General features: G+C 38.8%; 1 protein-coding gene across 2 annotated transcripts in view; it reads right to left on the reverse strand.

The window, feature by feature from the left end:
• Positions 1 to 15,369, reverse strand: part of LOC148368371 (sodium- and chloride-dependent GABA transporter 2-like) — a 42,762-nt gene that overhangs the window by 11,764 nt on the left and 15,629 nt on the right. For both annotated transcript variants that reach the window (XM_088330398.1, XM_088330399.1), the window contains 4 exons: positions 14,022 to 14,154; positions 9,386 to 9,520; positions 8,032 to 8,135; positions 2,944 to 3,068 (listed from right to left, as the gene is read on the reverse strand). In XM_088330398.1, the coding sequence (XP_088186524.1) occupies positions 2,944 to 3,068; positions 8,032 to 8,135; positions 9,386 to 9,520; positions 14,022 to 14,154 (497 nt within the window). The remainder of the gene's footprint in view (positions 1 to 2,943; positions 3,069 to 8,031; positions 8,136 to 9,385; positions 9,521 to 14,021; positions 14,155 to 15,369) is intronic.

Here is a 15,369-nt window from a genome sequence, read left to right on the forward strand (position 1 = left end):
GGATATCAAAATCAAACAGGACAAACTAGACGGGAACGAAACTGGAAACCGAAATTGAACAACAGGATGGACAGGATTGATATCAAAACAGGATATTGAAATCAAACAGGACAAACTAGACGGGAAGGAAACTGGAAAACCAAAATTAAACAACGGGACATACAAGAATGATATCAAAACAGGATATCAAAATCAAACAGGACAAACTAGACGGGAACAAAACTGGAAACCGATATTAAACAACAGGACAGACAGGATTGATATCAAAACAGGATATCTAAATAAAACAGGACAAACTAGACGGGAACGAAACTGGAAACCGAAATTAGACAACGGGACAGACAGGATTGATATCAAAACAGGATATCGAAATAAAACAGGACAAACCAGACAGTTATGAAACTGGAAACCGAAATTAAACAACGGGACAGACAGGATTGATATCAAAACAGGATATCAAAATTAAACAGGACAAATTAGACTGGAAAGAAACTGGAAACCGAAATTGAACAACAGGATGGACAGGATTGATATCAAAACAGGATATTGAAATCAAACAGGACAAACTAGACGGGAAGGAAACTGGAAAACCAAAATTAAACAACGGGACATACAAGAATGATATCAAAACAGGATATCAAAATCAAACAGGACAAACTAGACGGGAACAAAACTGGAAACCGATATTAAACAACAGGACAGACAGGATTGATATCAAAACAGGATATCTAAATAAAACAGGACAAACTAGACGGGAACGAAACTGGAAACCGAAATTAGACAACGGGACAGACAGGATTGATATCAAAACAGGATATCGAAATAAAACAGGACAAACCAGACAGTTATGAAACTGGAAACCGAAATTAAACAACGGGACAGACAGGATTGATATCAAAACAGGATATCAAAATTAAACAGGACAAATTAGACTGGAAAGAAACTGGAAACCGAAAGTAAACAACCTGACTGACAGGTATAATAACAAAAAAGGATATCAAAATCCAACAGGACAAACTAGACGGGAATGAAACTGGAAACCGAAATTAAACAACGGGACAGACAGGAATGATATCAAAACAGGATATCAAAATAAAACAGGACAAACCAGACAGTTATGAAACTGGAAACCGAAATTAAACAACGGGACAGACAGGATGGATAACAAAAAAGGATATCAAAATCAAACAGGACAAACTAGACGGGAACGAAACTGGAAAACCGAAATTAAACAACGGGACAGACAGGATTGATATCAAAACAGGATATCAAAATCAAACAGGACAAACTAGACGGGAACGAAACTGGAAACCGAAATTGAACAACGGGATGGACAGGTATGATATCAAAACAGGATATCTAAATAAAACAGGACAAACTAGACGGGAACGAAACTGGAAACCGAAATCGAACAACAGGACGGACAGGATTGATATCAAAACAGGGTATTGAAATTAAACAGGGCAATCTTGATGGGAACGAAACTGGAAACCAATATTAAGCAACGGGACAGACAGGGTTGATATCAAAACAGGATATCAAAATCAAACAGGACAAGCTAGACAGGAACGAAACTGGAAACCGATATTGAACAACAGGATGGACAGGAAAGATATCAAAACAGGATATTAAAATAAAACAGGACAAACTAGACGGGAACGAAACTGGAAACAGAATTCAAACAACAGGATGGACAGGATTGATATCAAAACAGGATATTAAAATCAAACAGGACAGACTAGACGGGAACGAAACTGGAAATCCGAAATTAAACAACGGGACAGACAGGATTGATATCAAAACAGGATATCAAAATCAAACAGGACAAACTAGACAGGAACGAAACTGGAAACCGAAATTAAACAACGGGATGGACAGGTATGATATCAAAACAGGATATCTAAATAAAACAGGACAAACTAGACGGGAACGAAACTGGAAACCGAAATTAAACAACGGGACGGACAGGATTGATATCAAAACAGGTTATCGCAATTTAACAGGACAAACTAGACGGGAACAAAACTGGAAACTGACATTAAACAGGACAAAATAAACGGGAACAGTACCGGACAGGAAATGCCTACAGGAAACAGGACCGAGTCGAAACCCACCGCTTGCGGGGCAGAGGTTCGTTGACGGACTGACAAAGGAAGAGTGAGAGCACTGAGCTTAGAATAGACAGAAAGCCAATCTGTTAACAAGCTGCAGCTGGCGCCACACGGGCGGGGCCAATTGGGCCGTGACAAAAACATTCCTTTAGTGGGCTGGATTGTGGAAAGACCGGAAGCCAGAGACCGACGAGACCGATTCCAGATGCCCGAGTTGATATCGGACGGATGGGGTCGATACCGGACAGGAAGTGACAGACAGGATAGATAACGGATCAGGAAATCAAAAATTAACAGGAGAAACTAGACGGGAACGAAAACTGGTGAGAGTAATAAACAGGACAAAAACAGACGGAAAGTAAACTGGAACCCGAAATTAAACTGGACGACAATAAACGGGAACAATACCGGACCAGAGATATCACAGGAAAACAGGACCGAGTCAGAACCCACGTCTTGTGTGGCGGAGGTTTGTTTGACGGGCTGACAACCGAAGCAAGAGAGCGCTGAGCTTTATATAAACAGAAAGTCAATCTCTCAACGAGCCGGAACTGGAACCACACGGCCAATTGGGCACCGTGGCAACCGTGACACACACGGGCGGGGCCAATTGGGCACCATGGCAACCATGACAAAATCAAACATTTACAACTCTTTCAAAATGTCTAAAACACAGGCCAAAGTAAAACAAACAGACGCAAAGGTTTTAGGGCCGTAAACCTTTGGGAATGCTTTTAAAATACCTTTAGAAAATATAGAAAACAATGTTTGGTTTTTCAGATTGTAAAAATTAAAGGATCAGTGTACAAGTAATATTGGATGTGATTTTTACCTGACTGAGCCACGGTTGCGATGTCTACCTCTTGCTCCTGCGCCATAAAACCCAAGACCGAGAAAATGGCAAACCCCGCCAGGAAACTGGTGGAACTGTTCAAGAGGCACAGGAGATACGAGTCTCTGTTTGCGGAGAAAGACACAAAAAAAACGAAAAAATGACAAAAATGTCATATTTGGACACTCAAACGGCATTTGGCATCAGTCTGTAGGGAGTTAATGGCCTCGAGACTGAACTGAGGTCTTAAACTTTTACCAAAACTACAAGATTTGAGACTCTGAGTTTAAGATGAAACATGTCCATTTTGCTGAGTTTCCGGCAATGTAATTTTTTTTTCACTTTCGAATGAACTGACTCGTGCAGAAAGAGAAAAAGGAGTGTGAGAGAGAGAATGAGACAAAGCGAGAAAAAGAAATGAATAGAAAGAACGAGAGAGAGAGAAACAAAGACAAAGAAAGTGAGAGGAATAGGGAGAGAAATATAGTGAGGGAAAATAATTAAAGAGAAAGAGGAAGAAAAATGGAGGGAAAGAGAGAAATAGAGAGATAAAGCAAAAGGGAGAAAAGAAAGATGAGAGAAAGAATAAAAGAAAGGAAGAGACAGAGCGCAAGAGATTGAGAGAGAGATAAAGCGAGAGACAAAGAGAAAACAAAAGATAAGAGAGAAAGGAGATAGAGGGATAGAAAGGAAGAAAGAGAGCGAGAAAGAAAAGAGAGGAAAAAAGAGAGGCAAGAGAAAGAGAAAAAGGAGTGTGAGAGAGAGAACGAGACAAAGCGAGAAAAAGAAATGAATAGAAAGAACGAGAGAGAGAAACAAAGACAAAGAAAGTGAGAGGAATAGAGAGAGAAATATAGTGAGGGAAAATAATTAGAGAGAAAGAGGAAGAAAAATGGAGGGAAAGAGAGAAATACAGAGATAAAGCAAAAGGGAGAAAAGAAAGATGAGAGAAAGAATAAAAGAAAGGAAGAGACAGAGCGCAAGAGATTGAGAGAGAGATAAAGCGAGAGACAAAGAGAAAACAAAAGATAAGAGAGAAAGGAGATAGAGAGATAGAAAGGAAGAAAGAGAGCGAGAAAGAAAAGAGAGGAAAAAATAGAGGCAAGAGAAAGACAAAAAGGACTGTGAGAGAGAGAATGAGACAAAGCGAGAAAAAGACATGAATAGAAAGAACGAGAGAGAGAAACAAAGACAAAGAAAGTGAGAGGAATAGAGAGAGAAATATAGTGAGGGAAAATAATTAGAGAGAAAGAGGAAGAAAAATGGAGGGAAAGAGAGAAATAGAGAGATAAAGCAAAAGGGAGAAAAGAAAGATGAGAGAAAGAATAAAAGAAAGGAAGAGACAGAGCGCAAGAGATTGAGAGAGAGATAAAGCGAGAGATAAAGAGAAAACAAAAGATAAGAGAGAAAGGAGATAGAGGGATAGAAAGGAAGAAAGAGAGCGAGAAAGAAAAGAGAGGAAAAAAGAGAGGCAAGAGAAAGAGAAAAAGGAGTGTGAGAGAGAGAATGAGACAAAGCGAGAAAAAGAAATGAATAGAAAGAACGAGAGAGAGAAACAAAGACAAAGAAAGTGAGAGGAATAGAGAGAGAAATATAGTGAGGAAAAAAGAATTAGAGAAAAAGAGGAAGAACAATGGAGGGAAAGAGAGAAATAGAGAGATAAAGCAAAAGGGAGAAAAGAAAGATGAGAGAAAGAATAAAAGAAAGGAAGAGACAGAGCGCAAGAGATTGAGAGAGAGATAAAGCGAGAGACAAAGAGAATACAAAAGATAAGAGAGAAAGGAGATAGAGAGATAGAAAGGAAGAAAGAGAGCGAGAAAGAAAAGAGAGGAAAAAAGAGAGGCAAGAGAAAGAGAAAAAGGAGTGTGAGAGAGAGAATGAGACAAAGCGAGAAAAAGAAATGAATAGAAAGAACGAGAGAGAGAAACAAAGACAAAGAAAGTGAGAGGAATAGGGGGAGAAATAAAGTGAGGAAAAAATAATTAGAGAAAAAGAGGAAGAACAATGGAGGGAAAGAGAGAAAGAGAGAGAGAGAAAGCAAAAGGGAGAAAATAAAGATGAGAGAAAGAATAAAAGAAAGGAAGAGACAGAGCGCAAGAGATTGAGAGAGGGACAAAGCGAGAGACAAAGAGAAAAAAAACAAAAGATAAGAGAGAAAGGAGATAGAGAGATAGAAAGGAAAAAAGAGAGCGAGAGAGAAAGAAAAGAGAGGGGAAAAAAGAGAGACAAGAGAAAGAAAAATGAGTGTGAGAGAGAGAGAGAATGAGACAAAGCGAGAAAAAGAAATGAATAGAAAGAACGAGAGAGAGAAACAAAGACAAAGGAAGTGAGAAGAATAGAGAGAGAAATAAAGCGAGAGAAATAGAGTGAAAAGGAATTAAAGAGAAAGAGAAATAAATAAAAAAGAATAAGAGAAAGAAAAGAGAGAGAAACAGAGAAAGAAAAAGAGAGGAAAAGAAAGAATGAGAAAAGGGAAGAGAGAAAGCGAGAGCTCAATAGAGACAGAGAGAGAAGAGGAAAAAGGATAAAAAGGAGGGTGACAAAGTGTCAAGAACTGGAACAGGCTCAGGACCCAAACGCGTGACGTTTCTCACACAAGCCTTTGAGACTCTGAGTTTAAGATGAAACATGTCCAAAACTTGACATCAACTTACATTTTGCTGAGTTTCCGGCAAAGTAAATTTTTTTTCACTTTTGAATGAATTGACTAATGCAGGGGTGTCAAACTCGGGGGCCACACGATAGAACAAAGATTCTGTCGGGGGCCGCACTCGTAGATTAAAGAGAAAGAAAAAGAGGGATGGACAGAAAGAAAGAAAGAAAGAAAGAAAGATAGAAAGGAAGAAAAAAGGAAGAATGAAAGAAAAAAACGAATTGGTAGATTAAAGAGAAAGGAAAAGAGGGATAAAGAAATAAGAGGAAGAGGGAGGAAAAAGGAGAGAGGGCGGGACAAAGAAAGAAAAAGAGAGAGAGGGAGAGAGCGTGAGAAACAAAAGATCAAAAGTCGTGAGAGAGTGGGAAAAGAAAGGGAGAGGAAGAAAAAAAACCAAAGAGAAATAGAAAGACAGAAGGGGAGAAAAGAGAAAAGAAAGCACGAATGCTAGGAAGAGAGAAAGAGAAAACAGAGAGAGAGAGAGAGAGAAAGAGAGAGAGAGAGACAGAGAGAGGGAGATAGAGAGTGGGAAAAGAAAGGGAGAGAGAGAGTGGGAAAAGAAAGGGAGAGGAAGAAAGAAATCCAAAGAGAAACAGAAAGACAGAAGGGGAGAAAAAAGAAAAGAAAGCACGAATGCTAGGAAGAGAGAAAGAGAAAACAGAGAGAGAGAGAGAGAGAGAGAGAGAGAGAGAGAGAGAGAGAGAGAGAGAGAGAGAGAGAGAGAGAGAGAGAGAGAGAGAGAGAGAGAGAGAGAGAGAGAACTACAAGTACAGTGTCTTTGTTCGAGGCACCTTTCTTTTGCAACATCAAGTGGACATATTTCAACCCGCAGCTTGTTTTCCTCTTGCGCTTCTCTGAGTGTTAAATCCCTTAGCGGACCTGATCAGGCCCACGGGCCGCCTGTTTGACACCACCACCTTTTCTCTTCCTTTTGTTTCTTTTTTTCCTCAGCTTTTCACTACTTTTTCATTTTGCTATTTTTTCCTTTTTTGTTCTATTCCCCCCTTCCTTTAAGTCATTGTGTGCATCATTTTACATAATACAGTAATCCCTCGGTTATCGCGGTTAATGGGGACCAAAACCACCCGCGAAAAGTGAAAATCTGCGAAGTAGCGACGCCCCTTCAAAAATGCTTAAAAAAAAATATAGGATAGAATAGAATAGAATATGCCTTTATTGTCATTGTTACAACATGGGAAATTGGATGACTCCAGTTCCACATTTACAGTGAGGATAAGGAAACAAAGAGATAAAGGAACAAAGAACTAACTGACTTTGTTGTAAGTAGGCTTTGTTTTCCTCCGGGGGGGGGGGGGGGGGGGGGGGGGGGGGGGGTGTTTGATGAAGGGGGTGAGGGTCAAACAGAGTTGCTGGATACAACAGGAATGTTCGATGTTTCATCTTACATTACACATTACAGATAGTCCAGTGTTTTTCCGAATTGCTCAGTCCACAATATATATTTTATTTTTTGAAATATTTTATTTTATCGTTATTTTTTTTTAGACCCGCGAAGCTCTGAAGCTGCGAACGTGGACCTGCGAAGTAGCGAGGTCCTACTGATTGACTTGGTGTAATTGGAAATGATTTGAATGCAACACAAACTTTTTCTTCTTTTTTCCTTTTTTTTCTCTCCTTTTTTTTTTAATTCCTTTAAAAAAACTCATTGTGTTTATTTTTTCCGAGCTGTTACTTTTTTCTTTTTGTTCTCTACTTACTTTTTTCCTTTGTTTCTTTCTTTTCTTTTTTTCCTTGTTTTCTGAATTTTTCCTTATTTTTTCTCTTTCATTTGTTTCTTTTTTTCTAAACTTTTCACTACTTTTTCATTTTGGTATTTTTTTCTTTTTTGGTTCTATTGCCCCCTTCCTTTAAGTCATTTTGTGCATCATTTTACATAATATTTGTTCATATAAGAATTAAAGAAGCAAAAACAACCCGAAGAGCCGTTTAGGACCCGAAAGAGCCGCTTCCTTTTAGTGAGCCGAGCCGAAGAAGCCGGTTCTCGAAAAACTCTACTGACTTTACTCGACTTTGTTCTACTTTGACATTAACTTCAAAATACTGCATTTAGAAAACAGCGTCAGGGGAACCCGTGTATTTGTACCTTCATGCACTGTAACTTCGACTTAATTCTCTTCTTAATTAGCAATTTCGAGCCCTGATTTTCGTGAAAGGCGATTTACTTTACAGAAATTTTTGATTTGATTTGAAGTTAGCTCGTCCTGCTGCGTTTTCTGTGCAAGACTGAACTGAGTGTGAAAACGGGTTAGCAAGGCTTTTCCCGAGGGTGTGGTTGTGTCCAAACGTGTGTTTTTGGACCATTCCATTCATTCCTTCTGGAAACCCTCTGACCAATAGCATCTACTATTTCACAGACGACGGCCTGAAAATCGGATTTGGGTGCCTGAGCGTGTTGGACTGTATAAAAGACTCACTTATAACAATCGTTGTTGTATTTGTTGTAGCTGCCGAGAGCCGTCAGGCTTCCCAAACAGATTCCGTAAGAGAAGAAGACCTGGGTACCTGCATCCATCCATACCTGTGAAGGACATGCTTTTGTTACCAAAGTTTACTATGAACTGGGTTGGCTAGGGTTACTTTAACTGGATTACTTTCGATGACTTTTGGATTACTCCAATACCGAATATGCTAATAAAAGACAAAAGAAAGGAATCAAATGACTCCATTTTGTGCAGGCTTGGAATACATGGAAGGGCAAAAATGATGTTGGCAAGCTGTTCATTTTGTTTCTGTGGCATTTGATGTTCGTTTTGCCAGAGATCAAAGAGATCAAAGCCAGGAGAGAAAGCTTACCACGTGTTGTGAGTCATCATTTGATTCATATTTACTTTCTTTTGTCTTTTACTAGCATATTTGCTATTGGAGTCACCCAAAAGTCATTGAAAGTAATCCAGTTCAAGTAACCCGACCCAACCCTGGTTGCATTTTATGTTAGTTTTGCCGGAGATCAAAGAGATCGAAGCCAGGTGAGAAAGCTTACCACGTGTTGTGAGTCATCATTTGATTGATACTTAGTTTCTTTTGTCTTTTATTAGCATATTTGGTTTTGGAGTCATTGGAAGTAATCAAGTTAAAGTAACCCGACCCAACCCTGCAATTTATGTTAGTTTTGCCTGAGATCAAAGAGATCAAAGCCAGGAGAGAAAGCTTACCCTGTGTTGTGAGTCATTATTCTATTCATATTTAGTTTCTTTTGTCTTTTATGAGCATATTTGGTATTGGAGAAATCCAAAAGTCATTGAAAGTAATCCAGTTCAAGTAACCCTACCCAACCCTGGTCGCATTTTATGTTCGTTTTGCTGGAGATCAAAGAGATCAAAGCCAGGAGAGAAAGCTTACCACGTGTTGTGAGTCATCATTTCATTCATATTTACTTTCTTTTGTCTTTTATGAGCATATTTGGTATCGGAGTAATCCAAAAGTCATTGAAAGTAATCCAGTTCAAGTAACCCTACTCAACCCTGGTTAGAAAACATATATGGAAACCCTGCTTGTACATCCGCTCATTTGGCACCAACCGCCGCAGTTTCTGATTGGCTCCCTGTCACTATTTGAACCCAGTCCTGTCAATCTCCTGTTGTCAGTCCGTCTGCAAACCTCCGTGTATACTAGGCAAGCCTTTTCGGCCCTGACTCATGATGGAGTTCATTTAGTTAAATACTTTAAGAAATTCAATCTGCCACCGTGTGCATTTGAAATGGAGGCCAAAAAGTGATACAAAAATAAAAAACCTAGTTCCCATTGGATTGTCTCGTCCTCTGACTTTACCTGCGGGTCCGCCAAGCGAGTGTGGTTGGGTTTAAGGTAGTAAACGATCCCCTGAGCTGCTCCGGGTAGAGTGACACCGCGCACCAGCAGCACAAAAAGCATCAAATAAGGAAAAGTGGCCGTGACATACACCACCTAGAAAGAAAACAGTGCAAAAGAAATGAGCAAAAATGATAAATGCCAGGAAATATTCAGCAAAAAAAGTACAGTGCTGTTCAAAATAATAACCAGAGTATCTCAGGTTTTCATACATTTTTATTGTTACATGCTAGCCAAAGGCAGGGTTGGGTAGGGTTACTTTAACTGGATTACTTTCAATGACTTTTGGATTACTCCAATAACAAATATGCTAATAAAAGACAAAAGAAAGTAAATATGAATCAAATGATGACTCACAACACGTGGTAAGCTTTCTCTCCTGGCTTTGATCTCTTTGATCTCCGGCAAAACGAACATCAAATGCGACCAAGGGTTGGGTAGGGTTACTTTAACTGGATTACTTTCAATGACTTTTGGATGACTCCAATAGCAAATATGCTAATAAAAGCCAAAGAAACTAAATATGAATCAAATGATGACTCACAACACGTGGTAAGCTTTCTCTCCTGGCTTTGATCTCTTTGATCTCCGGCAAAACGAACATCAAATGCGACCAGGGTTGGGTAGGGTTACTTGAACTGGATTACTTTCAATGACTTTTGGATGACTCCGATACCAAATATGCTAATAAAAGACAAAAGAAACTAATTATGAATAAAATGATGACTCACAACACGTGGTAAGCTTTCTCTCCTGGCTTTGATCTCTTTGATCTCCGGCAAAACGAACATAAAATGCGACCAGGGTTGGGTAGGGTTACTTTAACTGGATTACTTTCAATGACTTTTGGATTACTCCAATAGCAAATATGCTAATAAAAGACAAAAGAAACTAATTATGAATCAAATGATGACTCACAACACGTGGTAAGCTTTCTCTCCTGGCTTTGATCTCTTTGATCTCCGGCAAAACGAACATAAAATGCGACCAGGGTTGGGTAGGGTTACTTTAACTGGATTACTTTCAATGACTTTTGGATTACTCCAATAGCAAATATGCTAATAAAAGACAAAAGAAACTAATTATGAATCAAATGATGACTCACAACACGTGGTAAGCTTTCTCTCCTGGCTTTGATCTCTGGCAAAACGAACATAAAATGCGACAGAAACAAAATGAAAATAAACCCAAACATAATTTTTGCCCTTCCATGTAATCCGTTACTCCCCAAGCCTGCACGAAATTCAGTCATTTGATTCATATTGAGTTTCTTCTGTCTTTTATTAGCATATTTGGTATTGGAGTAATCCAAAAGTCATTGAAAGTAATCCAGTTCAAGTAACCCTACCCAAACCTGGCAATAGGTGGAGTATATTTTCAGAAATTTAACCAGATCCAGCATTTATAATATGCAATTTGGAAAATAGTTCAAAGGGGTGTGTTCAAAAAAATAGCAGTGTCTGCTGTTGACTGTACAACCTCAAAACAATGCTATATTTTTTAAAAGGGTAGGATTTAGAAATTCTAATATTTTGTTGCATGCAGTGTTCCCTCTAAGCTCACATTCTCAGCGCACAAGAAAATCTAGCCGGCGCACAAAAATCAGGGCTCCAAATTGCTCATTAAGAAGCCAATTAAGTCAAAGTTACAGTGCATGAAGATCAAAATACACGGGTTCCCCTGACATTGTGTCCTAAATGCGAATTTTGAAGTCGAGTCGAAGTAGAACGAAGTTGAGTAAAGTTAGTAGAGTTTGTCGAGAACCGGCTTCTTCAGCTCGGCTCACTAAAAGGAACCGGCTCTTTCGGGTCCTAAACGGCTCTTCGGGTTGTTTTTTCTTCTTTCATCCCAACATGACCAAATATTTTGTAAAATGATGCACAAAATGACTTATAGGAAGGGGGGAATAGAATAAAAAAAGTAGTGAAAAGCTGAGAAAAAAAGAAACAAAAGGAAGAGAAAAAAAGAGGGAAAAATTTAGAAAAAAAGCCAGAAAAAATAAAAATAAAGAAATGTAGGAAAAAAGTAAATAGACAACAAAAAGAAAAAAGTAACAAAAAAGTGCATGAAGGTTAAAATACACGGGTTCCCGTGACACTGTATTTTGAAGTCAATGTCGAACGAAGTTCAAAAGTAAAGTCAGTAGAGTTTTTCGAGAACCGGCTTCTTCGGCTCGGCTCACTAAAAGGAACCGGCTCTTTCGGGTCCTAAACGGCTCTTCGGGTTGTTTTTGCTTTTTTAATCCCAACTTAACCAAATATTATGTAACATGATGCACAAAATGACTTGAAGGAAGGGGGGAATAGAACAAAAAAGAAAAAAAATACCAAAATGAAAAAGTAGTGAAAAGCTGAGAAAAAAAGAAGGAAAAATTTAGAAAAAAGCCAGATAAAAAGAAAAGAAAGAAATGTAGGAAAAAAGTAAATAGAGGAAAAAAAAAGAAAAAAGTAACAGCTCGGAAAAAGTAAACACAATGAGATTTTTTTAAAGGAATTTTTAAAAAAGTAGAAAAAAACACTGAAAAAAAGAAAAAAAAGTTTGTGTTGCATTCAAATAATTTCCAATTCTATCAAGTGAATCTTGTTGCCAACATTGTACTTCCACTCAAAAATGATATTAAGTACAAATCTGTATCTTACAACCGACTGAATAAGCCCCCCAAAATGTTAATATTATGCGACAAAATATATCAGGAAAAAAAAGAAATGGAAATCTTGTGAAAGAATTGTAAAAACAAACGACGTTTGTGAGCCTGCAACCTTTGCAACCGTACATGAGTCAATTCATTCAAAAGTGAAAAATAATTTTGCATTGCCGGAAATACAGCAAAATGTGACTTGATGTCAAGTTTTGGACATGTTTGATAATTAATTATCTTGCCACACTTGGGATTATGGTTGCTCACTGTTGTTTCAAGCGTTGCTCACCCACTTTGTGTGAACGCTCAGACCCGTAAGGAAAATTACAGGGAACATCGGTTTCCAACTAAATGCGATTTCTATTCATCTCCTATATAAACGCCACAATTGTCTGGCATGCGCAGAAGAGGACATGTGACATCACACGCAATGCATTGTTTGCGGAAGCACTCATGGATGCCAACCCCGGAGCGTAGTGTGCTACAGTAGAATGAACAGAGTTGCACCTTTAAATATTATCTAAATCCAAAACCACTTTCCCCTCATTGAATGCGTTGGGTGTTTTTCGCTCCCCTGCAAAACCTGAGCGTGTGTCACAATCGTAGTCAGTTTAAGGTGTTCATTAATGAATATCTATTGGAACGATAAAAACAAAAAAGCGACCGTAGTCTATAAAATGAGTTTATTGAGAAAACAACAGCTGGCACAGTATAGGGCAGGGGTGTTAAACTCATTTTAACTCAGGGGCCACACCATAGTACAAACATTCTGTCAGGGGCCGGATAAAGAGATAAAGAAAGATAAGAGAAAGAGAGAGAGGTAGATAGTGTGAGAAACAAAGGATAAAAAGTTTTGAGAGAGGGGTAAAAGAAAGGGAGAGGAAGAAAAAATTCTAAAAAGAATTAGAAAAACAGAAGGAGAGAAAAGAGAAGGGAAAGTGCAAAGGGTATGAATAAAGGAAGTTAGAGCAAAGAGGTTAAAAGACAGAGAGAGAGAGACAGAGAGAGAGAGAAAAGGGGTGAGAGACAGAGATAGAGACAGAGAGAGAAAGGGGTGAGAGAGAGAGAGAGACAGAGAGAGAAAGAAAAGGTGTGAGAGAGAGAGAGTGAGAAAAAAGGGGTGAGAGACAGAGAGAGAGAGAAAAGAGGTGAGAGAGAGAGAAAAGAGGTGAGAGAGAGAGAAATGGGGTGAGAGAGAGAGAAAGAGAGAGAGAGAGAAAAAAAAGGGGTGAGAGAGAGAGAGAGAGAAAAGGGGTGAGAGAGTGAGAGAGTAAAAAGGGGTGAGAGAGAGAGAGAGAGAGAGAGAGAAAGAGAAAATTGGTGAGAGAGAGAGAAAGAGAAGAGGGGTGAGAGAGAGAGAGAGAGAGAGAGAGAGAGAGGGAGAGGGAGAGGGAGAGAGAGAGAGAGAGAGATATAAATACAAGTACAGTGTCTTTGTTCGAGGCACCTGGCTTTGGCAACATCAAGTTGACATATTTTTTACCATGTAAATTATAACTATAGCCTTATTCCCCTTGTTTTATAACATTATCTTCTCTGTTCCTTTATCTTCTTGCTCATACCCTCACTATGTGTAAAACTGGAGTGTCATGCCCAATTTCGTTGTCACAATATGTTAGCCCATTTGTAACAATGACAATAAAGGTATATTCTATTCTATTCTATTCTATTCTATTCTATTCTATTCTATATTTCCACCTGCAGCTTGTTTTTCTCTTGCGCTTCTCTGAGTGTTGTCTCGTGGGCCAGATTCAATCCCTTAGCGGGCCTGATCTGGCCCGCGGGCCGCCTGCTTGACACCTGTGATATAGGGCAACCGCACCCTGTCATGCGGTGCGCCCTGTGTAGTGTTAAAAACAAAAATAGAACCAGAGACTGCGCCTTTTTACATAGTACGTCCTATGTTCCTGAAAATACTCTACTTGTTGAAAAATCCAAGGGTTAGAAAGTTACAATTACCTTCCCGGTGGATTTAATTCCTTTCCACACGCAGAAGTAACAAACCAGCCAGACGACAGCAAGGCACAATGCGAGTTTCCAGCTGACTGGACCGAGATCGTTGAAGTTATCGGCCAAGTGTAGTACTTCTCGCCTAAAACGTACACAAAACAGGAAAAAAAACGTGTCATGAGCAATTAAAGCAGGGAATTGAAAATGGCTTCGATTCGGTTTGAACCGGCAATCGTCAAAACGAATTCAAATGTTATCTTTTTCCAATTTTGATTCATCTGAGTTCAGCCACGGAACATCATTAATTGTTGTACCGTGCTGTGGGAAATGATCTGATATGTGTGCCTGTGCGGTCTAGCGAATGCTATCTTTCATTTGGAGAAGCAATGGCGCCAACCGGTGGCGATCCGCGGGATTTCAGTCCGACGAAAGAATTGTGCCTTGGCTCAAAAATGCTCGAAATTGCTCATTAAGAAGCGAATTAAGTCAAAGTTACGGTGCATGAAGTTGAAAATACACGGGTTCCCCTGACGCTGTGTTCTAAATGCGGTGTTTTGAAGTCAAGGTCGAAGTAGAACGAAGTCGAGTAAAGTCAGTCGAGTTTTTCGAGAACCGGCTTTTTCGGCTCGGCTCACTAAAAGGAACCGGCTCTTTTGGGTCCTAAACGGCTCTTTAGGTTGTTTTTCCTTTTTTATCCCTATATGAACAAATATTCTGTAAAATGATGCACAAAATGACTTCAAGGAACAAAAAAGGAAAAAAAAATACCAAAATGAAAAAGTAGTGAAAAGCTGAGAAAAAAAAAGAAATAAAAGGAAGAGGAAAAATTCAGAAAAAAAGGAAAAAAAGAAAAGAAAGAAATAAAGGAAAAAAGTAAATAGAGAACAAAAAGAAAAAAGTAACAGCTAGGAAAAAATAAACACAATGAGATTTTTTAAAGGAATAAAAAAAATAGAAAAAAACAGGGAAAAAGAAGAAAAAGTTTGGGTTGCATTCAAGTAATTTCCAATTATACCAAGTCAATCTTGTTGCCAACATTGTACTTCCACTCAAAAAAGTGATTAAATACAGTTGTGTATCGTGCAATCGAGTAAATAAGCCCCCCAAAATGTTAGTATTGTGCGACAAAAAATACCAGGAAAAAAAAGAAATGGAAATCTTGTGAAAGATTTGTAAAAACCAACGACATTTGTGAGCCTGCAACCTTTGCAATCGTACATGAGTCAATTCATTCAAAAGTGAAAAATGATTTTAAATCATGTAACTTGATGTCAAGTTTTGGACATGTTTGATAATTAATTGTCTTGCCACACTTGGGATTGCTGATGCTCACTGTTGTTTCAAGCGTTGCTCACCG

The sequence above is a fragment of the Urocampus carinirostris genome, chromosome 3 (genome assembly GCF_059441175.1).
Source record: "Urocampus carinirostris isolate Australia breed hairy pipefish chromosome 3, RoL_Ucar_1.0, whole genome shotgun sequence".
Classification (NCBI taxonomy): domain Eukaryota; kingdom Metazoa; phylum Chordata; class Actinopteri; order Syngnathiformes; family Syngnathidae; genus Urocampus; species Urocampus carinirostris.